This window comes from Pogona vitticeps, chromosome 3 (assembly GCF_051106095.1).
Source record: "Pogona vitticeps strain Pit_001003342236 chromosome 3, PviZW2.1, whole genome shotgun sequence".
Taxonomy (NCBI): Eukaryota; Metazoa; Chordata; class Lepidosauria; order Squamata; family Agamidae; genus Pogona; species Pogona vitticeps.
In genome coordinates, this window is record NC_135785.1 from 103,735,489 (window position 1) to 103,759,886 (window position 24,398).

The window sequence follows — 24,398 nt, forward strand, 5'->3', positions numbered from 1 at the left end:
TGATCTGGGAGTCTCATCTTTTAGTATTAGCTCTTTCTATATTTTGGATTATCTCATAGGGTTTTTACAATATAAAGCATTCAGAAGTGGCTTGAGTGTCGTCACTGTGATCCTCTGGCAATTTAACTTTTCAGTACTTCTGCTGCCCAGTAACTGTCCCTTAGGAATTTCTGCACCTCATCACCATTGAAACTACCAGTTCTCTTTTGTTGATGCAGTTGTTTGAAAGAGACAGATGCACTGTGGTGTGGTGTCCCAACGTTGGCCATCCTGCTTTGAATAGTCCTGTTAGGAGTCTAGGGGAGCCTATCCCCCTGATGGTATTGCTCTCAAGTTTCCTTCTCAAGAGTAAAAGTGTTTATTCAAGAGGAAGATTGATATGTTAAGAGACCCAGTACAGACCCCTTCTCTAGTCAGCTAGAACTCCACTTTTATAATGCATGGTATCATGTATAGTAGAAGGGAGCTGGCTTTGAAATATGTGATTCAAATGTTATGTATAATGTCTGAAACATCTTTTCATGTGAGATCTCAGTAACATTCCCTGCTCAGCATATTTGTCTAAGAAAGAAGTTTCAATAGTGATCTCTGGAGATATGCTTATTCATAACTGCCCTTTTATTTATTATTACCTAAATGCATTTATTCCTTTGCCCAAGAGTTTCCTAGTTTATAAGCACATTTGTCACAGTAAATGGAAGAGGACTCACCTAATGAAGGTAGGATGAAACATCCACCATTTTAAATGATTATTGTAGAAGTATATAGCAGGTGCAGTTGTCCTCCCTGCCTCCTAACCTGAGCTCTGAGGTAGTTGGTTGCTATTCTCTTGCAAGAGTCCTGTAGTTTTACTGCATTTACTGTACTTCCAGACTGTTTAAGGGGAAGGGTAAAGTGCTGGCAGCTTTAACAAACTCCAGTGTCATAATGTGTCACTAGAGGAGTGAGACAATAAAGTTTGTGGCAGTCAGCAAGGCATGCCAGCCACTATTCATGTGTCAGTTTTGAAAGACAGGAGGTGCTTGCCCCAAGGAGGAGGAGTATCAAAAACTGACAGTCTTCTAGACATTTAAGGTTAAAAGTCTTCCTTTGAATTGTATTTATATGTGTCTGTTCTATATTGCATCTTGAAATTCAAATTTAACCTTTAACTTTCTTGTTGGTTATTTCTTAGAGATGTATATGCTGTGTCAGAAAAATTCCACAGTTTTGATGCTTTCTCTACCATTAAACTACTAACATTGAGCTATTATTTTACTATGTAAGCATTCTTATTTTAAAGCATTTTGTGCAATAAAGAAATCTGTTATAAGCCCTACATCAGTGGTCCCCAAACCTTTCCCAACCGTGGACTGGTTGGGGGGCGTGGTGCACCAGCAGGGAGGCGGAGCTCGCTTGCATGCATGCACACGTCACGCTCAGGGCCCTTGCTCTTGCACAAGTGCACTCACGGGCAGAATGTGCTAATGCGCATGTGCACAGGGGCACTCGCAGTGTGAGCGCGGGGGCTGAACATGCTTGCACGCATGCATGCAATGGCGCTTGCAGGAGGGGAGATCTGTGTCCATGGCCCAGTTCTGGATAGGCCGCATACCAGGGTGGTGGGGACATCTGCCCTAGGTAATTATATAAACATGTAGGTCACATATAGTAAAATACAGTGGTGCCTCACACAACGATGTTAATTGGTTCCAAAAAAATCAGCGTTGTGTGAAACATCGTTCTGTGAAACACCATTTCCCATAGGAATGCATTGAAAACCGGTTAATCCGTTCCAATTGGAACAGATTGCCATCGCTGAGTGAAAATCCCCATAGGAAACATCGCTGTGTGAAACAATGTTTCCTTCATTGGAATGTATTGAAGCTGACTCAATACATTTCAATGGCTTTGCGAAGTCCTTTTTCGCTCCTGTAAAAGTGTCTTACAATGTTTGGAAGCTGTTTTAAATGATTGCAATGGTTAGCCCACCTCCTGAAACCTAAGCAAACTGATTTTGGTGTTGTTCTGACACTTCGTTAATTTATGGTAATTTTTTGTTTTCTCCATTGAAAACCATTGGATGGTCTGTCTAATGGTTTCCAATGGAGAAAACAAAAAATCATCATAAATTAACGAAGTGTCAGAACAACACCAAAATCAGTTTGCATAGGGTTCAGGAGGTGGGCTAACCATTGCAAGCATTTAAAACAGCTTCCAAACATTGTAAGACACTTTTACAGGAGCGAAAAGGGAGATCGTTGTGTGAAAATCCCCCATAGGAAACATCGCTGTGTGAGGCGGCAAATTTAACAGAAAAAGGCATCGTTGTGTGAATTCATCGTTGTGTGAGGCACCCGTTGTGCGAGGCACCACTGTACTGCAAGAACAGCTTTACTTAATATACATATTATTCATTTTTGTGGAAGTAAAAGTTGCCCATTGAAAATAATGAATAAAGTCAGGATTGTTTTTAAAAATTGCAGCAGTGATTGGGCAGCAGAAAGTACACAGGTAAGAACTTGGAAGTTCACTCCTCAAAAAATGAGATGAGTTACTTTAGAATTTTCACTGTCTTTTACTTGCCATAGTATTGATAACTCATGGAGCCATAATTATTCGCAAAAGCGGCCAGAAATATTCAAGATAATTTTCTGAAAGCCATTGCGATCAGTTATGTGGGAGATTCCCAGATATGAAGGGTCTCTTATTATTTTATATGTCTTTATCTTGATTTTATTTGACCATATCTGTATTTTAAACAATTGTGACGCCGTTTATCTAATACAATAAACTTGAACTGAACTGAATTAGTTTTTTTTTAAATCTTTAAATTTATATACATCTGTGGAATTTTCAGAGCATGTAGAAATCACTAGTTGTTTGTGGATGTCTGAGTTGGCTAATATTTAACTGAGTTGGCACATGTAGTCTTGTGTTTGAAGTAGGGTTCAGGAACTTTTGACCCTGTAATTATGAGGATATGATGCTACCAGTGACCATGATCAGAACCAAACCTGGGGGTGTATGTTGATTGCATGCATATATGCTGCTACACACAAATTGGCAGTGGGGATGGAATGTGTGCAGATGGAACTGTGTTCTGATTGGCTCTCTTGACTGTGGAGATGCTGTTATATAAAACAGAGGTCGTTAACCCCTGGTCTGCAGCCCAGCGCTGGTCCCTGGCCTGAGCCCGACCGGGCCGCAAAGACCTCCTGCCCAACCTCCACATGCACTCACCCCTGCAAAGGCTATTTGCGCCTGCGCACTCGCTCAGGCGCATGCACGAATGGCGACACGGTGCTTGTGCAGGCACACACACACATGCACGAACGGTGGCACTGCTATTCACGCATGCACACAAGTGCGCATGTGTACGCACAAGCCCCGTGCTGCCATTCATGCATTTGCACGGGGCATGTGCATGAGTGCACTCTTTCACACATGCGCACAAGCGCAGGGGTGCCCCGCCTTCCCCAGCCAGTCCGCGGACTGAAAAAGGTTGGGGACTGCTGATATAAAATGTGTGTTTGTGAGAGAGAGCATTTAGGTTGGTTACATAAGAGGTAGTCAGTTTTGTGCTGGTTTAGAGTGAACTCTGAGTCCAGAAGTTAGAGCTGTGAAGAGGGGTGCCTGTTTTTTGAAAGAAGCTGTGGAAAATACAGTGTGTTTTCATGAAACTTGTGTAAAAGCAGATATCCCTCTGTATAGTCATTTACAAAGAACTCTGTATAAGTTACAAAAAAGAGAAATAAAGGAAAAGATTTTAGCTTTGTGATTAAAAACTTAACAGCTTGTATATTGAACTTTCTTATTCCTTTGCCCTACATTTTAAATAAACTTTTTTTTACTTTATAAATTGTGTTTATAAACTTTTTTTGCTAAACATTTCTGTTATATCACACATAGGACTGGCTAACTCTGTGACACAGGCAAAATTCTGTCGCCAAAAGCATTCTTATTCTTTTTAAAATGGCAGTGTTAATTCATAATTCTATGGCAGTGTTTAAGCAGTAGTGGAAAAGGAACACTCGCTTGTGATGAAAAGGATATTCCAGTAGAAGGGGGTCTCTATTCCATATTAAATAATAATCCCAATCTTAGTGGGTTTGGAGGTGGTGGTCATTCGGTGGAGCAGCTACTGGTTAGATGAAAATGGGATGAGCATTGCAGGTAAAGTTATAAATGTGACTCTTTAACCATCATGCATAAGGAGGAAAGGGTGTTTTCCTCCACCCTTTTTTCAGTTTTTGCACAGCTCTGTGTTTAGGGAACAGAGTGGGATGGAGTAAATACTGGCTAAAATTCTGTTGCTTAGCTGTATCTGTGGAAGGCAAGCAATGACTGAAGTCCTGTAGCTGGAGCTGTGCTGTGCAACAAGGATGATGTCATCAGCCATGGCCATGCTGCAGCCATTTTTGGGGCACTAAAAACTTCCTACAGGTCCCCAGAATTCAGGAATCCCCTGAAGCATTTTAGTCCATAGATTTTTTTTGTCAAGAGAGTTTTTCACAATGTAATCTTTAAGATCTGACTGTCAGTGCGGAAGATACCTAAGAATAGGAGCTGAAATTTCAGAGTTCTGTTAACCTCTGCCATTTATTATATTTGTCCCAGGAAATAATGTTGTTCTGGAAAATCCAGCTGTTCCACAAAGTACAGGATTTGGCTATCTGTATTGCTAACACTATGTTCAAATGCATTATTATGTTTGCTCTCTAGGTGCTTGAAGATGCAGAAGCACAGCATCTCTTTCAATCCATTTTGCCTGATATGGTGAAGCTTGCACTCTCTCTGCCTAGCATCTGCACCCAGGTTAGGCATGCATCTTAACTGCATTTTCTGTATCAGATTAATTTGTATACTGAAATGAATTATTGAGGTTGGCGTGCCAAGGCTGTGTGTTACATGGTTCTGGCCTTGGTGAGCTCAGTCCTAGTGAATAGTGAGGACAACACAGATCTATAATGATATAAAAAGAGATTAAAAACTCCTGTCCGATTTTGAAACTTGATTTCAACTATATATAAAAATGTTGATAGATGTGTCACAACAGCCATTTAACATTTTCAGCAGGTTTCTTTTTTCCTGGTCTGGAGTGAAAAGAGAATTGTGAAGTCACTTCTGACTTGAAGGTTAATTCTTGTTATGACTTTTCCCCTTTAAGGGAAAATGCTTAATTTATCACTTTATGAATAGAATTTGGATGTATTGTGATGGTGGTATTTACCCACCATGTGCTTTTTTCATGAAAAAGTCTTAATATTTAAAGTTTTTTTGGTTACATTAAACTATTATTCCCATTGAAACTGGTAGGTTTGCTCAACATAATAACAGATTTTTTTTAGTTTTGGCTGGCTGTTTTTTGGAAAGTGATGCATAACTTTATGCTGAACGTAATTTTTAAAAAGAAACCAAGTCACTTTGTATTTAACCTTTTACAAGACCTTTTTCACATCTGAGATAATTTTTAAATGTATGCAAAAACATTTTACCTGAATTTGAGGTGAACGGTGCGTATCTAACATAAATTTGTTGTGATGGGTCCTCCTGTAGTGACTTGAGAATGGTACAAAAAAGCAAAATACTTGCCTTTGAACCACTGTTGGCTTTTGGCAGAGCTGAGCTTAAAATACCTCAGTGGTACTAGTTTAAATCTGAATGCATAATTGGAAAGATAGTTATCTTATGAAGAAGGATTTGAGGCAAGGTTACTTAAAACTTTTTCACTTAATTTGTGACAGAATCAATTAGCATTATAAAGCCATAGTTCAATAGCTCAAACTCATAAATTGGACTTTTGCAGAAAAAAAATTCTAAGTTAATATGTGGCAGTGACCTGGTTGAGTTGTAACAGTGTTTTATGAGCAAGCAATGTTTTGTTCTTGTCAGGGCACTCTCATGTGCGAGCTTGAGGAGACCTGCTGGTGTGTTAAATTTCTTTTTTACACAGTGGCCTAAATCAGTAAAAAGAAGTTTAAGCAATGGAAACAATTCTGGCTTTCAAACCAGAATCAAACTTTAATTTGCTCTCCTGGTTTGGCAATGCTTTAATCAAAGATATCTAATTTATTTGTCATGGGAAATGATGGTTTTTTTAAGCAGGTCTTTTCAAGATGGATTCATGGGAGAAGAACAATAAGGTGAATTTGGGCTTATTGCTGGTGAACTCTTACCACGGCATGATGTCAGAAGCAAAATGTCACCCTCCTGATTCAGGGTTGTGGCTTATTTACAGTGGCCACATTCTAAGATTCTCTCTTCTTTGTCATCCTATGGATGCTGTTTATATGGACTCATAAATCAGCTCAGTCATTGAAAGTTTGTCACTGTACTCATAATTTGTGTAGAATCTAAACTGCAGAGAGTCCGATTCATATTAAGAGTGAACATAATTGACAGAGTGCATTGATTGGAAGTAATTTTTGCAAACGTGACAGAGCCTTTTATCCCAGGTGTCAACAAAGTTGAGCTCATTGCTTCATGTGCGCTATATCAATTTTTGCAGTTCCTACCATGCTGCTAAATTGTAGCAGTGGCAAAACAAAACAAACAAAAGCAACAACAACAAAAACACACGCCATTTCAACTTTAAAACAATATATGTGGGAAGTTATGTAAGGATTTGTTTTAAAGGAAAACTGTAGAAATGTGGATGCAAATATTGGCAGTGAATTATTACAAATTAAGACGTTGGTATGGGTGTTTGCTGTTCTTCATTGCCTCTGTGTGTTCACATGAATGGGATTCACTGTGCTTGCTGAGAATATTTCTAAATTTTCCTGGTTGTGCCCTAATATTTTGGGGATAGATCTGCCCCCTCCCCTGTGCATGTCCAGTCCCTTTCCCTCCACTTTCCCTCAGTTCCTTTTCATCAGTTTCTGTAGCAACAATACTCTGGAGCCTTCCTCTTTCATAGTTCTTCACTGAAATTCTTTCTCCAGTTGTTACTGTCTGGTTTGTTGTAGCTGGTAGGACAAGCTTGCGTGTAGGATAATTTAAACAACAACAACTGAAGACTGCTGTTATGTTTGTCATACACACCCTCCAGCCCATTAAGAGCTCACCTGAGCCCTTCAGGGCATCTCATCCACTTTGTAATAATGCCCAGTCTGTGTACCAAAATGTGAGAGTTGTGAAGATTTTTTTATGTTGTTAACAATATCTGATTGCAATTATATACAGTTCCTAAAATTCCTCCTTTTTAACCCTATTAGATATAATTCTTTCTTTAAAGGTCACAACTGCAAAGATATACAATAAGTACTCCTATCAAGATTTTAGCAGGAATAGGGCCATAAACATGGGCGGTAATGAACCAGTTAGATGCCACTTAGGTTTACTTTGAGCAAACATCCCAAGCAAAGTTTGGTTAGCCAGACAAAACCAACCTGAGCAAGTTTTGGTTAGTCAGACAAAACCAACATGTGAGGGCTCAATTGTAAGTCCCACTTATAATTCAGTTTTAAATCTTTTGGCGGCTGCAGTGGTGTGCTTTCCTTCTTGTCCTCACTTTTTAGTAGAGGAGGTGAGGTATATCATTCATCTATAAGGGACTTAATACTTCTTAGTTTTCAGTCTCTCCTTCTGGTCTTTGAGACCTTTGAATTTCTGAATTTGCCTTCCAATTGGTTGAATAGCTTGTAATATTAGATCTAATATTCACTTCATCTTTCTGTAAGCTGAATGTAAGCAGCTTGTGCAGACATACTACGTTCTGCAATCCTGTGTATAATGGCAAATGCATATATTGACTTCTCAACTTGTGGTACTTTGTTGCTGATATTGGAAGTGGACATGATGAGTAGGATTTTGGCTTATGTGTCCCTTACCCCCTTTATTTGGATGTATCACATTGGCTGAACAACTTGTATGATAGTGTGAGCTAAATCAGGCATAAACTGTTTTCTTGAAATAGCGTAGTATTCATTCAAAATTATCCCCAGTGCCAGTTTGTGGAGGCAGAGTGTTGTGTTTGTGTCATGTTCAGAGTGTAAGCTGCATATTTTTCACAGATTAGAAAAGCTCATACTTAACTAAGAATATATTTGTCAAATCTGCAGAAACCCTTCAATATTTTTTCCACCTGTTAAGACATTATCATTTAAAACTGCTAGTTGTCTTATATACTGTGCCTATTTTATGTAGATAAGGGCCATTAATTAATCTGGGACATAACAAGCTAGTTTGCAAAATAACCATATAGGATTAATGCCATTTGAATGAAGCTTTGTAAAGTTTTCCATGAAGCTTGAACAATCTTTGCTCTCATTTGTACAAGGAAATCAAAGGAAGGTATACATACTTCAGTTCCCCTTTCATAGTTGGCTTGTTTTGTGTATCATCATGCCATCTTGTTTTGCAGCTGTTGAGATGTGATTGCTGTAATTGCCCATTTTCTTTAACCCATTTGACAGTGAGACTGCAAAATACAGCTGTTGGCAATCTCTTGATGTTTTACTTTTCTTTTACTGATGCTCATATTTCATCTGTTCCTCCTACAGAACACTTTATTTTCTGTAGGCTAGTGATGCTTTGTTTGTCATTTCTTCTTTCCAATTGATTAAAAATCTACAATTTGTCTTGTTCCAATCATCTTGGATAAACAGCTCTTGACTTTAATGGTGCTGCTGATTTAAGGACTCACCATTTTCCGTAAATTACTTGTACTCCAAATTAGTAAATGCAATTTGTTCTCCTGTGTTCTTGTTGATGGGTGGTGTGTTTGTTTTTTGAATTGCTAACCTGATTATGTTCATTTTTCTGCCCTTTTGTTAGCCAATACCTCTACTGAAACAAAAAATGAACCATTCCATCACAATGTCACAGGAGCAGACTGCTAGTTTGCTAGCAAATGCCTTCTTCTGCACATTTCCCCGGCGAAATGCTAAGATGAAATCAGAGTATTCAAGCTATCCAGATATTAACTTCAACAGGTATGGTGACCGTTTTAGAAGATGACATTTTCAGGGGTGCCTCAATTTAGAGGAGTAGTCTCCCTGTCTGTACTGTAGACGTGAAAGATTCCCCAACACATACAATTAAGAACAATAAATGATATGGTCACTTTACCTGAGAGAGATCTGTTAGTGAAATTTGAAAAATGTAAGCAATCAGATTTAAGACCATGCTCATAGATGATTTTACAAACACAAAATAAAAACAAAGGCATAAATATTTGGTGAATGCGGCCTTTATTATTGTTCCTCCATGTGCGCTTGCTTCCATTCAATCATGGTACAACCTATTCACTTTTACAAGAAGTCTTTACTTTAAAATATTATTTCCTCAGTTTGTTCCCATTTAGAGCATAAGAATGGTTTTGATAGATCAGAACAGTGGACAATGTTATTCAGCATCTTGTTTTCAGAAAAATCTCAGTCATAATTTTTTAGGAAGCCAAGAGCAAAGCATAAAGGTAACAGCCTTTCTTGCTGTTTGCCGCACAGGAGTTGATGTAGAAAATGAGGGCAATATCCAGCGAAAGTTGAATGTATTTCAGTTCCATTGATTTTAATGGCTGGATCAAGAATGGGCCCAACTCACATCCTCTTAGATTTTTCAGAGGGATGGAATCAAAAATACTTCTGTGCATAATAGTTTTGGGGAGTGGGTGCAGTCCTCTGAGGTCCAGTGATGGATCTGTGTTGCCCACTCTGATCTACCTTGATAGGTTGTCCTTTTGTTTCCCTCTGTTAATGGCGGAAGGATACTGCTGAGCAACAAAAGTTATAAGAATAGGTTATAAATGTGTATTCCTGCTTGCAGGGATACATCAAAAACAATGAAGATTTATACCTTTCTTGACCTGTATCTGTCCAGAGGACACTTCAAAGATTCATCTCAGGGTTGTAACAAATTTGCCATCGAGAAACATGCCACACAAAAATGTACTTTAAAAAGGAGAATGCTGAAACTTGCTTTGAGATATATGTTCTCAAAAAAACATTTTCTATTCTTTGTAAATATTGGGCAATTTAAGTAATAATGAAATGTCATGTTTAATATGTATGTATTAGCTAGAAAACTGTTTTTGCTCACTTGAGATCTGACAGGTCCATCAATATGTTCAATCAAAACAAAAGACACTTGGTTCAGAAGGTTAAGAAAGTTATGTTTTGTTTCCCTTAACCTTTCTGCAGTACACCATTGCTTGGTAGTCTTACATGCTGATGGCAGCAAGTACTTAAAAGTTCAGTTTTTAAAAAAAACACAAGAAACTAACAACTTCCAGATGGCAGTACTACTGGGAAATCTTACATATACAGAACTGCAATATCTGTTATTGTGTTTGTGGCTAGAAAACAATTATTATTGTGTTGCATCCAGAAAACAACTTCTCTTTTGATGGAATAGAAATACTGAAAGTGCGAAGAGATATCAGGCATTCTGGTTTAACATGCTTGACTCTTGCGAAATGGCTTTATCTGGAGATTCCCTTAGGTGAGAGATGGGCACCCTCTAGAAGTCTTCTCCCCCCCAAAAAAACTGTGAGTGGACCTTGGATGGCTGTTCTCACAGCCCCCTCCCCCCATTATTTTTTTACTTACTGAAAAATGGTTTTAACTTTAAAAGACCCCTTGTACCTTCTAGTGACAGAAAAAAAATGTGAACATTTGAGACAATATTTGGAGATAGGAGGACCCAGAGTGCTGGGGATTACTCAGAACATGGCAGTATTTCCTCTTCACTCCCCAGAAAACACAAAGGAAAATTCTGAACCATTAAAAAAACCTTAATAATTTTGTGGAGTGTTGGGAAGGCTGTTGTGGTCTGCAGGCCACATTTTGTGCAATCATGCTGAAGACTGCTATGGAAACATATTTAGAAGTAAACCCCACAGTTCTATATATGTTTACCTCTGTGTATACATGTATAGGACCTGGCTTTTTGTGTGAGGGATGATTCCACCTTTTCTTCTCTCTCTGGCTTTTGGTGAGGGACAATCCCAGTTAGATGTCTTTAAAAAATATGTGGCAAAGTAAGTAAGCCTGCTAATAAATTACCTCACATCTCAATCGGGAGGGACAAAATAAGGAGAAAAAACTCACTGACCATTTGCCCTTATTATCATGCTGAAGGTAGCACAGATGCCTCCCCCCCCCGCCCCTGTCTGCTTTTCCTCTCTTGCATATATGCAGTTTCCATATGAAGTTCCTGGGGCTGGGATGAGACAAGGTAGATGAAAATTCTAAGCTCTGATAACAGATACAGAGTTTCTTTACAAATCAGTGACTTCTTTAAAAAAGTCCTGGATTAATTTTTGGAATAATGAATTATTTCTAGATTTGTGGATGGAATGCTGTAGATTTAATGTAGTGTTTTAGAGATTTAGACCAGTTCGTGAGTGCTCATTTAAAAACACTAAAACGGTATGTGCGCTTCGCATAGTGAATTTTGAGAGAAAGTTTCTGACTGGGAAATTGTGATGGATAGAGAAGGGGCTTTCAGTGGGACCATTAGTGAAGAATAATCACCACCCTTCCTGCTGTTGTCCCAGTCCCCTGAGGCTGATGAGTTGTGATTGTACTATTGAAAACAAAACAGCAACAAACCAGACACACATGCTTAGTGTCATGTCTGGCCTGGTTCATCGAAGAGCTGCTAAAGATGAGCTTAGAGGGTGAGTTGTTTGTACATGGAGAGACACATTCAATATCTGAGAAGGTATTTCTGGGTAAGAAACAGAATCTTAACTGAGCCTTGAAGTGCCAGTGTACTTCTCTCATGATTAATTAAATCTGATCAAGAAGAAAGAAGTGCCCACGTCTTTATGAATGTGAGAAAGAAGGTACTTATTCAGTGGGCAATATGGTTCTTAGACTAAGAAATACTCAGTTGTACTACTGAATATCCCACTAGTTAAGATATATGTCCCTTTACAGTTTTAGGAACAGAAATAATTGTGCTGCATATTGTGTTTGTACAGTGAAATGTAAATCTGATTCAGCTGTAATGCAATTCTGTTACCGTAAACATTAGTTTGATAGCACTAATGAGTTTTCTCTGCAGAATAATGTTTTTCATCTACTCGGACTAATATGATTGGGAATAGGACTTGTTATATTTATGAAAACTATCTATGGTTACCTCCTACACATTAGTTTCCAACACCTGAAAGTTTCAAGGAGGCACTGTGGTCTAGTCTAGTGGATAGGCCTAACCCTGCTTTAAACATCTGTTCCTCATTTATACTATGAGTCAGTCACATTTTGAAAATAAAATGGAATCATGGCTTTTAATAAACACTTATTATAGCTGTCTGTGAAAGCATAGTACACTGTATGCCAGAAAAGTTTCTGGGATTGGTTTTGAAGGTGCTACAGAATGATAGTACTTTTATCTGTGTTGCTAATGCAGGGTTTTCTTCTGACTGGGTGGAGAGCTTCTAGAGTTCTGAAAGAGATCTAAGGGATTGCCAAAATGTAGCCTATGTCCAGAGGCAGATTTAGGTCCTGCAGGGTTTGAAATGACTGTCAGGGATAGAAGTAGAGATGGACGTGAACCACAGTTCAGGAGTTCATGTTAGTTCATATGCCATGGTTCCCTTCTGCCTACCTGCCTGGAACTCCCCCCCCCCCCAAAAAAAAGCTGGCACACACTCCTCTCCTCCTCTTCAGCTATTTGTGTGGTCTCTGGTAGGAGTACAGACTTCTATGCCCCACCTCCTTGGCTGATTGCCCACTCAGACAAGGAGGCAGCACAAGCAACCCCATGCTCCTCCTGAGTACTGATTGAATAGCCAGAGAGGAGAAGAGGAGTGCACTCTGACTGGTGAGTAGGTAATTGGCCAAGAAGGTGGGGGAAAGGAACACATATATACGAACTGGCATGAAGCTGCGAACCAAGGTTTGTGCTCATCTCTAGATAGGAGACATTCCCTTAGCAGAAGTCATCAGATTGTGACATTATATGGCCTCTATGGCAGGGATGTGGTGGCGCTGCGGGTTAAACCGCAGAAGCCTCTGTGCTGCAATGTCAGAAGACCAGCAGTCATAAGATCGAATCCATGTGACAAAGTGAGCTCCCGTTGCTTGTCCCAGCTCCTGCCAACCTAGCAGTTCGAAAGCATGTAAATATGAGTAGAAAAATACAGTGGTGCCTTGCATTACGAGCGCTCTGTTTGACGATGAAATCACTTTATGTCGATGTTTTTGCAATCGCAAAAGTGATCGCAAAACGATATCCCCTGTTTCGCTAACCGATTATCGCAAAGCGATGATTTTCGGCCAGCTGATCGGCTGTTTCAAAATGGCCACCGGGTAAAATAAATGGACACCCGCTGTTTTCTGGCACGGATTCCTCACTGCACGGGCAGTGAAAATGGCCGTGCTATGTAGGATCTTCGCTGGACGGTGAGTTTGAAGCCCATAGGAATGCATTAATCGGGTTTTAATGCGTTTCTATGGGCTTTTTAAAATCGCATGACGTTTTCGTTTTACAGCGATTTTCACGGAACGAATTAACATCATGCAGGGCACCGCTGTAGCTACCACCTCGTTGGGAAGGTAATGGTGTTCCATGTCTAGTCGCGCCGGCCACATGACCACAGAAACTGTCTATGGACAAATGCTGGCTCTAAGGCTTGGAGACATGGATGGGCACCACACCCTAGAGTCGGACATGACTCTACTAAATGTCAAGGGAAGCTTTACCTTTACCTATGGCCTCTACAGTTTAGAAATTTTACTTTTTGGATTAAAATTCCCAGAGCCCCACAGCCAACATAGTTACTGGCTGTAATGGTTGGAGGATTCTGGGAAATGTCAGTCACAATGTGACCCTTCCAGGTTTAGGGTATAGCTACTGCTCCTCAGTTATGGCTTCCTACCTTTCAGAACGTCAAGGAATCTGTAGCAGAGCAAGCCCTAACTATCAGCTGTGAAATGGCAGGATTTTGAAAGGAGAGTTATCTCTGGCTGTGAAGCCTTATATTCCAGCAACACTTAGTAGCTCCCATGTGTACTTTATAATAAGGCACACACATAAAGAATCACCTTGAATGAAACAATACTGTTTTTGTTGCTTGGAGATGATCTTACACTTGACATTTGGTTAACTGGAATAAATATAAAAAGTTATTGCCCGTGAGGTTAAATGGTTGAGGTGTGTTCTTTAAACTTCAAGCCAAGGGAATCTAAAATCTCTGAGCTACTTTCTATGTAAATAGAGAAACTGAAGCTCATTTACTTAATTAACTTGAAGAGAATTGCAGCCATAGTCAAGGATTTGTTTTCCACAGTGTCGTGTGTGTTATCATTTGAAGCTGCTTTGAGGCTTTCTCATTAGAAAGCATAATATCTGATTTGGGAGTGGAAAAGTCTCATGTCTGTTAATTTTGTAAAAAATAGTTAAATTGAGAATGTCCATTTTACGCTCAGTTAACTGCCTAATTCCCTACTGAATGTTAAGGGAGTGGTTAAATGTCATTTGAGAAAAGACAAAATGCTACTACTGTGCAGTTAAAAAAATGACTACCAAATTTCATCCTCTGTTACTGATATGGAAAATACATATATAAGCTCTGTTTCTATTCCAGTAAAGGAAATGCATATATGCCAACATTCTGCTTCAACAGCAAAAGAAAAGAAATAAGGTGGTAACAGTGGAGGTAGAGGAGTCAAAATTTTAAAAACGGGCTTTTTGGAAAATATTTTCAGACATTTGTGAAATCTTTAGTGACTTTGTTTTATTTAAGTAGTTTGTTGTTTAGTCGTTAAGTCGTGTCTGACTCTTCGTGACCCCGTGGATCAGAGCACACCAGGCCCTCCTGTCTTCCACTGCCTCCCGGAGCTTGGTCAAATTCATGTTGGTAGCTTCGGTGACACTGTCCAATCCTCTGTCATCCCCTTCTCCTCTTTCCTTCACATTTTCCTAACATCAGGGAATGTACTTAAGTACTTATATTTGAGCAATCCCCCAATAATACACACTGCACACTTTAAATAGTCTTGGAGGTTCATGGATAAAAAATCTTACTAGTATAACAGTGATTTGAAGCAGTAGATACTTTATCTGTATATGTTGAACATCTTGAGGTTGAAGAGGAAATTATTCCTTTTATAGGGGAGAATAAGTTAATTCTTAAAGGAGAATTGTAAGAATTACAGGTGTAGGGTTAGTTCTCAACTAATTAGCAAAATGTGTATGTAATTATGCTATTAAGGCCATAATTAGAATATTAGAAACTTTAGCTGGAAGGAGTGGCAGGTTGTTTTACATATATAACCTTATATGAGGAGGTTATTAAAAGCTGGAAGGTCAAAGAAGATGGTGCTTTACAGCAACACAGCCCTGTGTTGAACGTGTATGTGTGTGTATTAAGCCATTTATATACTGTCTGATTTAGTACAGAGCACTATTCTAGGCAGTTGATAATCACATAAATAACCCCCAAACTCATCATCCCCATCAAATCATCCCGCTTTCCCAGTCAACCCTAGCAACCCTAATTGTGGTGCCTCGCATAACGATGTTAATCGGTGCGGCAAAAATCGCCCCTAACCGAAAACATCGCTATGTGATTTTAAAGACCCCATTGAAACGCATTGAAACCCCTTCAATGTGTTCCATTGGGGGAAAAACTTACCTTTAAGCGAAAATCCTCCATATGGCAGTCATTTTTGCTGCCCGGTAAGTGAGGAATCCGTCCCAAACAAGAGCGGGTGGCCATTTTTTCCAGTGGCCATTTTGGAACCGCAGATCAGCTGTTGGAAAAAAATCACTATGCAAAAATTGGTAAGCGAAACAGCTTACCGATCATCGCAAAGCGATTTTTATCATTCAAAACATCGTTATGCGATTGCTTTTGCGATCGCAAAAACCTAATCACTATGCGGATTCGTCATTAAATGGGGTGCTCATTAAGCGAGGCACCACTGTAATCCCAAAACAATCCAAATATTGTATACTCAAACACATAGATGGATGACAGAAGAGCCATGCTCCTAGTTAATGTGGGAGAAGAATCTTTCTAAAGGCTTCCTCAAAGTTTCACATTTTTCCTTACGGTCCCCCAAGTTGTAATAGCTACGAAACAGTTTGACAGAGCATCTCTTGCTAGACAAAAGTGGTGTACAGAATGAAAGCATGAAAACACACGTGATTTATCAATTCATATAATTTAAAACTGGTCTTGTTGATCTTTGTCTTTACTTACATTGCTTTATAATGAGATGGATTCTATTTAAAAAACTAGTTTTTCTTCTTGACTCTTGCATTGGTAAATTGATCACTTAAATTCTAATTAGGGAATTACTTTTCAGTTGGACTGAGGTATGGTCTTAAGAAAATGGAATAAAACATGTACACTTTCTTGTCATTCAGGTATCTCAAAGAGAGAGAAAAACAGTTCAACCCATTTGAAGCTACTATGACTCATTCCTTTTGAATTTTGTGCAGAATTTAAACCAGTGTGTGGTGCTAACAGATCTGTTGAAAATTTTAGGATGCTTGCTTTGCCATCAGTTGTACAGTACAGTCCTACAACTCAGTATGTAACGTATAATGTTTACAGTGATTTCTTAACTTAGGCCAATTAACTTCCAAAAACTAAGCCATTTTGCTACAGCAGAGTAAACTAGGTAAGAAGATATGAGCCAATATTTATATACAGTGAAAACATTGAAAAACTGATAAAAATAATACTAAAATTTAAATGGAAAAAATCTTAATCCCAAATCTGCCATTTTCTCTTTGCATTTCTCAAACAGAATATACTTGTAATTCTGTGGAGTTCATTATATGGATGATGTGACAAGCTCCAGGCTATTAGAAAGATAGGACAGAGCTGTACTCACTTTTTTTTTGTATCTGGTTGTCTTGTTTGCTGATCAGGCTATCATATCCACAGAGTTCTTTGTTTTGGTGGAAAGGAGGAGAGTCTTCATAATTTTTAGTCTTTATTGCAATCCAGATATCAGTGATAGCTTGTGGTTAATATTTATTTGTTTTAAGATTATATCATGCTTTTCTTTATCAGATCAATACAGAGCCATTTACAATAGGTGTAAATAATAATTGTTTCCCCTAAAAGTTCTGTATAGTTATTTTAAAGGTTATCTACTATGAGGTATCATTTTTTTACTTTTAGCTAGCATCTTGATCAAATGTTTTTAGTATTTTTTAAAAAATTAATGTAGTGTTAGTGTTAGTAGCCTTGCTGAAGCAAGAAAAAATTAATACACATCAGTGTGGAAAACTGACTTTACCCAGAAGTACTTTTCTATATAAAAGCTGATGTGTTTTTCTACCAAATGGAATTAACTGGGTGGTGTTACATCACTGCCACTTAACATTTCAGTATTTCAAAAAACCTTTTAAGAAAGGAGAATATATACCCAAAGGTCTTTCACAATATATGGCTTATTTTAGTGAACATGCTACCTTAGGCCTTATCTTCTGAAATCTCCGCAGATTTCCCCTTCAGGGATATTGCATTATGTGACCCATAAGGATGATTTTCATTTTATATAAAATCAAATTAAGCAATGTAAGTGCAGGTTTCTGATAGGTAGATGTCACAGAAAAGTGTTATATAAACATATGTAGTCCTAGCTAAAAATAGAGAATGTCTATTATGCTGACTCTCATAAAAGGGTTTCTTTTAAGAAACACCAAATAATATGAGAGCACTTTCCCCCCAAAAGCTTTAAAATGCAATGTAGAAAAGGAGTGGTTTGCATGAAGGAAAATGTCTGAAGCAATCTGTTTCCTCTCTAACAGTAGCTATTGAAATATAAGTCAATAAAAGGAATGTTTGTCTTGAGGGGATGTAGATGGCTTTTGAGATACTCATGAATTAGATTGCAAGACATTTACCACTGAAACCAATGTAGATGTCACTATAACTGGATAAGCACACATACTGTTGCTGACCCAAGCCGTTTGCTCACATGAACATTTATCTAAAGTACTGATGCTGTAAGACCATGCCCCCTATTTCCTAAACAGAAGGCTTACATCTCTTTCTTGATTATGGAAGGTGAAGAAGTCCCACTGATTGATTCTTACTACGTCTAAGAAAATAGCAGGACAAATAAAGCAATAAGCATTTGGCTATTGCTTAAACGGCTATGAGAAGTACCTTCATGCTCCTAATATATTTCCGGTTTGTGACAATATGTTCATGAAGAAAGTATGTCATGAGCCGTTTCTGGCTTGTGAAACTTATGAGAAGCTTAGTTTCTTCTGTTTGTGCACGTAGCTGATTTGTTCTGTAATACCCTGTTTCCCCGAAAATAAGACCTAATCCCGCTGTCTAAGGAAATCACGTAGCATCCTGAGAGACTCTTCCCATCCTGCTTATAACTTTTTTGAACTGTTACCATCTGGCAGAAGATATAGAACAATTAAGACTCGGACCACACATTTTCTCAATAGTTTTTATCCCAGAGCTATAATTGCAATTAATAATGAGCTTAAAGACCACCAGTAGTGAATAATTAGTTGGACTGTGTTACTTGGCCTGCGGTGTAGATGTTTGTATTTTTAGTGGGGGACTTTTAGTGGGTGGGGAGTGTTTGGGGAATTTTATGTGTGTGCATGTGTCTGGTCTCTGGGTGTCTGTGAATTTCGTTGTATGTGTATATACTTACAATGACAATAAATTATAATTATAATTATAATTATAATAATTATAATAATAATAATAATAATAATAATAATAATTATTATTATTATTATTATTATTATTATTATTATTATTATTATTATTATTATTATTATTATTATTATTATTATTATTATTATTATTATTATTATTATTATTAAATAAGCCCTAGTATGGTTTTTCAGGATGCTCTTAATATAAGCCCTACTCCAAAAATAAGCCCCAGTTAAGTGAAACCCCACCCTCCACTATTATGCAGCATTGTGCAGCAACCAGAAGAAGGTGACATGACTATTTGAATAAATGTGGATTGTTGTACATGAAAAAAAAATCCCCTGAAAATAAGCCCCAATGTATTTTTGGAGCAAAAATTAATATAAGGCCCTGTCTTATTCCTGGAGAAACACAGTAATACTGGACAGTCCATAACACATTAACTCAAATTTGCTGTGTAGTTGAGTTCTTGTTGCAGGTAAATTAAGTTATTGTGCTATTTCTTGTTTCCTTTTAGTTTTTGATTGTAAAATAATAATAAATTTTTATTTTTCTTAGGTTGTTTGAAGGACGTTCACCTAGGAAGCCTGAGAAGCTGAAAACCCTTTTCTGCTACTTCAGAAGAGTCACAGAGAAAAGTAAAAGCATCTTGTCTACCTTCTAATCCTTCTATTTAATGTACTGTGTACCTCTAGCTTAGCTGATGAAACTATATATGTGTGTATGTGTGTGACTTATAAAGCTTACTAGACATATAATAATAAAATATCAGTGTATATGCCATATACACTAACTTAGAAGCCTGTATAATAGAATGTATGAGAACAGGTTGAAACTTAAAGGAGTTGCCTGTTGAGATACTAAGGACCCCCAAGATTCTATCCAGGGTGGGAGATAATTCTACAGTACTGCACAATCTGTTGAGTTCTCCAGAATTCTTCATTAGGCTAGGTGGCAAAGTAAAATAAAATACAGCAAAATATTATGGAATTATACTTGGTGCTTAAGATACTGCTCTCTGCGATGGATTTTGTAGTTTATTTTGCGCTATTTCTATTTTTATTATTAGGACCAACTCAAATGGCTCAAAAGAGAGAACACACTTCTAAGTTCCTTATGTTGTTGTTGTTGTTTTTGTCAGATTCTAGATTGGGGTCTGCTGTTTTGGACTCCCAGAATTCTCCAGTGATTCCCCAGGCAGAATTCTGGGAGCTGACAAAAACACACCTACAAACATTTACATTGTGTTCATCTGGAGAAGGGACTATTTCTGAGGTTGCGTTATCTTTTCCAGCCTTTGCTTCCTGTTGTTAATGTGTGTTTTTTTAAAAAAGGAAGATGCCATAGTGATTCCAGGGAATCATAATCTCACTGTTCAATAGGCTCGATAGGTGGTGTTGTGAAGATATGTGGGGATGCCAGAGATGTAATAAAGCATCAGAGATGTCATCAAAAAGTCACACCTTTTGAGAAAAGTTTTCTGGTAAAGATCCCTTGACCCACATTTCAAAGGTCTCAGTTTTGCAGGGCTGCCTTGATTTAATCCGATTCCAGATGCCTCACTGCTCTCGGCCCATGTACCAGGATGATTTTGTCCTCAGGACATGTGCAAAATGCATTCTGATTAGAAGGTTGGTGGCAGCTTTATGAAAAATTCAGAGTGAAATAAGCCTTGAGGTTGGGATTGGAAAGAAGCTGCTGGATTACCTTCTCCCCAGCTGTAACAGCCAAGATCCCAGACCCCCAAAATTTACAGGTACCTTGTGAAGAAGTTCACTCCCAGTCTCTTTCAGGAAATGTGTTTGTTGACAAGAGCAACCAAAGCCAGTTCTGAATCCATATTGAAATGGATCTAGATAATCCATCTCATCCAGGAACTTTTGGGACTGAGATACCACTACACATTCTGGCACCAGGCATACGAGCAGGGTGTTGGGGTGCTAGCTTTCCATTATGGCAGGAATCAAGGATGGGTTTTCTAACCATGTCTCATTGTCACTCCCTTTAAACATTCTGGAAGCCTGACTTGCTGTAAGCAGACATTCAAATGTCTTCCAATTAGCTCCAGCCCATGCTTGGTTGAATCTATCCCAGATTTTCCACCATTGTTGTTCTAGTCTGTCCCACTACTTTTATCACCTCCAGCTCTTTTGTAAACTGGAGGCTAATTTGGCTTTACTCTGTGAAAGGGGACACTTAGGAGTAATCATGTCCACAGCTCTGGTCATTTTCACATTCCACAGGTCAACCATGACCTTAACAGGGTCACCTGCTGGGGTAACTGGAAACTCATCAGCAGCCATCAAGAAAACATTTGGATCCATAAGCCTTCTGGGGTGGATAATTTTAATTGGTCTCTGGCCTCTCCAGTGGTTCAGACTTGAAGTGATTCCAAACCCCACCAGGTAGTGAATGATTACTTTGGAAATGTTCCCATTTCTCCATAAGTGCACAATAGAAATACATGTATTGTAAGCTTATGACATTTTTGATAAATAATGATACATACTTATTTGGATTTGTTTTCTTGCAGAACCTATTGGACTGGTTACATTTACAAGACAGTGTCTACAGGAATTTCCAGATTGGGAAAGGTAGGTAGAAACAAAAGTCTCTCTGGAAATGTCTTCATTTTGATTTTGACAATTTTACTGAAGTGCAAATGACGGTATGGGTTCAGTTTCTGTTCTTGCCTTGATTTTAGCAAATCTCTGAAATCCAAGTATTATATATTAATCTCCTTAGGAAGGAGTATTTTATGATAGTTTGTTTTAAAAAAAGAAATATATGAAATATACAGGAAAAATAATTTAATAAATAACATGAATAATGATTGAAGTTATATTTTTTAGATTATGAACATGATGTTTATGCTAATTAAGGTAAATGCCAGATATTTGGTTAGGTCCTGAAAGCTTTGGGTTCAGATTTATTTACTTGATAAAATCTGTACCACCTTTTGACATGAAGCCTCTCCAAGATAGAACATAAAGATTTTAGCAAGTACAAATAGAATCATAGGTATAGGTAGCCCTTCATTAGCCTGGTGCCCATCTATATGAGGCTTTAAAGGTAATCATAATTGACTGCCACTTCAGATTGGAAGTACACTGACAACCAGTACAGCTCATACAGATTTAAGTGTTGCTTGTTCTGTTTGCCCAGCCTTTGTAAACAGCTGGGTATGCACAATACAGTGGTGCCTCGCATAGCGAGGTTAATCCGTTCCGGATTAACCTTCGCTATAGCAAAACATCGCTGAACGGGGCAGGGAAAGCCATTGGAACACATTAAACATCGTTTAATGCGTTCCAAAAGGCTCCTTTACTCACCGTTCAGCGAGGTTTCCTATGGCCGGCCCTAACAACTTGTCTCTCATAACAAATCAGACAGTCATGTTTCTTGGCTTTGTTGGTTGGCTGTTTTTACCCACATGCCCACAAGGGCTGCGGTTAGAGGGAAAGCAGTGGGAATTCTCCCTTCCAGCCCCCCATTTGGGAGTCAATGATGTAAGTGTACATTGTGTGGACATGGTGAAGACTACATGAACATGCAAACTGTAACTGGAATGAATCACTAATAGCAGTTTCATTGGTTAGAACTGGCTTTGGGAAAATTTAAAGTTGCTCTATCAGGTTTTGCTTTAGAACGCTGGTTCTTAACCTTGGGTTACTCAGGAGTTTTGGACTGCAACTCCCAGAAGCCTTCACCATCAGCTGTCCTGACTGGGGTTTCTGGGAGTTGCAGTTCAAAAGCATCCTAGTAACAAAAGTTAAGAACCACTGCTTTAGAACATTGATTGCATTCTGAGTCTGACCTATATGCCTCATCCATATTTTTCCTAGAATAACTCTGAAAATCTGTGGTATTTTTTTTTTTGCTACATGTTTTTAATTAGTTGCACTTACATAAAACTTTTGTGAACTAAAGGTTAAGCCCATGTGTACATGCTTGGATGTGCACATGTATACAGACAGTGCAGCTCAGTGTTTGTTTAGTTGTTCCATAGTTGTTAAGTCGTGTCCAACTCTTCATGACTCTATAGACCAGAGCATGCCAAGCCCTCCTGTCTTCCACTGCCTCCTGGAGTTTGGTCAAATTCATGTTGGTAGCTTTGGTGACACTGTCCAACCATCTCATCCTCTGTCGTCCCCTTCTCCTCTTGCCTTCACACTTTCCCAACATCAGGGTCTTTTCCAGGGAGTCTTCTCTTCTCACGAGATGGCCAAAGTATTGGAGCCTCAGCTTCAAGATCTATCCTTCCAGTGAGCGCTCAGGGTTGATTTCCTCTAGAATGGATAGGTTTGTTCTCTTTGCAGTCCAGGGGGCTCTCAAGAGCACCACAATTCAAACGCATCAATTCTTCGGCAGTCAACCTTCTTCGTGGTCCACTTTTCACTTCCGTACATAGCTGCTGGAAAAACCTTAGCTTTGACTATGCGGACCTCGTCAAGGTGATGTCTCTGCTTTTTAAGATGCTGCCTAGGTTTGTCATCGCTTTCCTCCAAAGAAGCAGGTGTCTTTTAATTTCGTGGCTGCTGTCAACCTCTGCAGTGATCATGGAGCCCAAGAAAGTAAAATCTGACACTGCCTCCATATCTTCCCCTTCTATTTGCCAGGAGGTGATGGGACCAGTGGCAATGATCTTAGTTTTTTTAATGTTGAGTTTCAGACCGTTTTTGGCACTCTCCTCTTTCACCCTCATTAAGAGGTTCTTTAATTCCTCCTCACTTTCTGCCATCTGAGTGGTATCATCTGCATATCTGAGGTTGTTGATATTTCTTCCGGCAGTCTTAATTCCGGCTTGGGATTCCTCCAGTCAGGCCTTTCGCATTCTGTATTCTACATATAAGTTAAATAAGCAGGGAGACAATATACAGCCTTGTCATACTCCTTTCCCAATTTTGAACCAATCAGTTGTTCCATATCCAGTTCTAACTGTTGCTTCCTGTCCCACATATACATTACTCAGGAGATAGGTAAGGTGGTCAGGCACTCCCATTTCTTTAAGGACTTGCCATAGTTTGCTGTGGTTGACACAATCAAAGGCTTTTGTTGACTATGAGGGCTACTCCATTTCTTCTACAAGATTCTTGCTCATAATAGTAGATATGATAATCATCTGAATTGAATTTGCCCATTCCCGTCCATTTTAGTTCACTGACACCCAGGATGTCAGTGTTTATTTTTGCCATCCTGTTTGAGCACATCCAGTTTACCAAAGTTCATAGGTCTTACATTCCAGGTTCCTACGCAGTTTTTTCTTTGCGGCATCAAACTTTCCTTTCACTTCCAGGCGCATCCGCAGCTGAGCGTCCTTTTGGCTTTGGCCCAACCACTTCATTAGCTCTGGAGCTATTTGCACTTGTCCTCCGGTCTTCCTCAGTAACATGTTGGACACCTTCTGACCTGAGGGTCCCATCTTCCAGCATCATATCATTTAGCCTTTTGTTTCTGTTCATGGGATTTTCTTGGCAAAGATACTGGAGTGACTTGCCAGTTCCAGCTCCAGGTGTGGGGGGGGGGTTGTCTGTTACAATAGTCTTATTTTGATATCTGCATTATGTTTTTATTTACTTGTCCCCTGCTTTCTTAAAATGACAAATGTATGTTTGTTAGCAAACAAGCAGAGGAAAAATGTGCCATATTTGTAAATGGCATAAAATAAATTTCTCAGTCCTGCTATTTCTCAATTGCGGTCTAGTTAGTGCATGATAAATATATCACCAACCCTTAAGGGCATATAGGAGATGCCATTTCAGAGGCCATTTTTTAAGTGAAAATAGTTACTCAGGAGGGGAATTGACTGTGA

At 38.8% G+C, this 24,398-nt stretch overlaps 1 protein-coding gene across 1 annotated transcript in view; it reads left to right on the top strand.

The window, feature by feature from the left end:
• Positions 1-24,398, top strand: part of PARG (poly(ADP-ribose) glycohydrolase) — a 105,298-nt gene that overhangs the window by 43,974 nt on the left and 36,926 nt on the right. The window contains exons 8-11 of the mRNA XM_020796850.3: positions 4,705-4,797; positions 8,761-8,918; positions 19,145-19,224; positions 21,120-21,180. Of these exons, the coding sequence (XP_020652509.3) occupies positions 4,705-4,797; positions 8,761-8,918; positions 19,145-19,224; positions 21,120-21,180 (392 nt within the window). The remainder of the gene's footprint in view (positions 1-4,704; positions 4,798-8,760; positions 8,919-19,144; positions 19,225-21,119; positions 21,181-24,398) is intronic.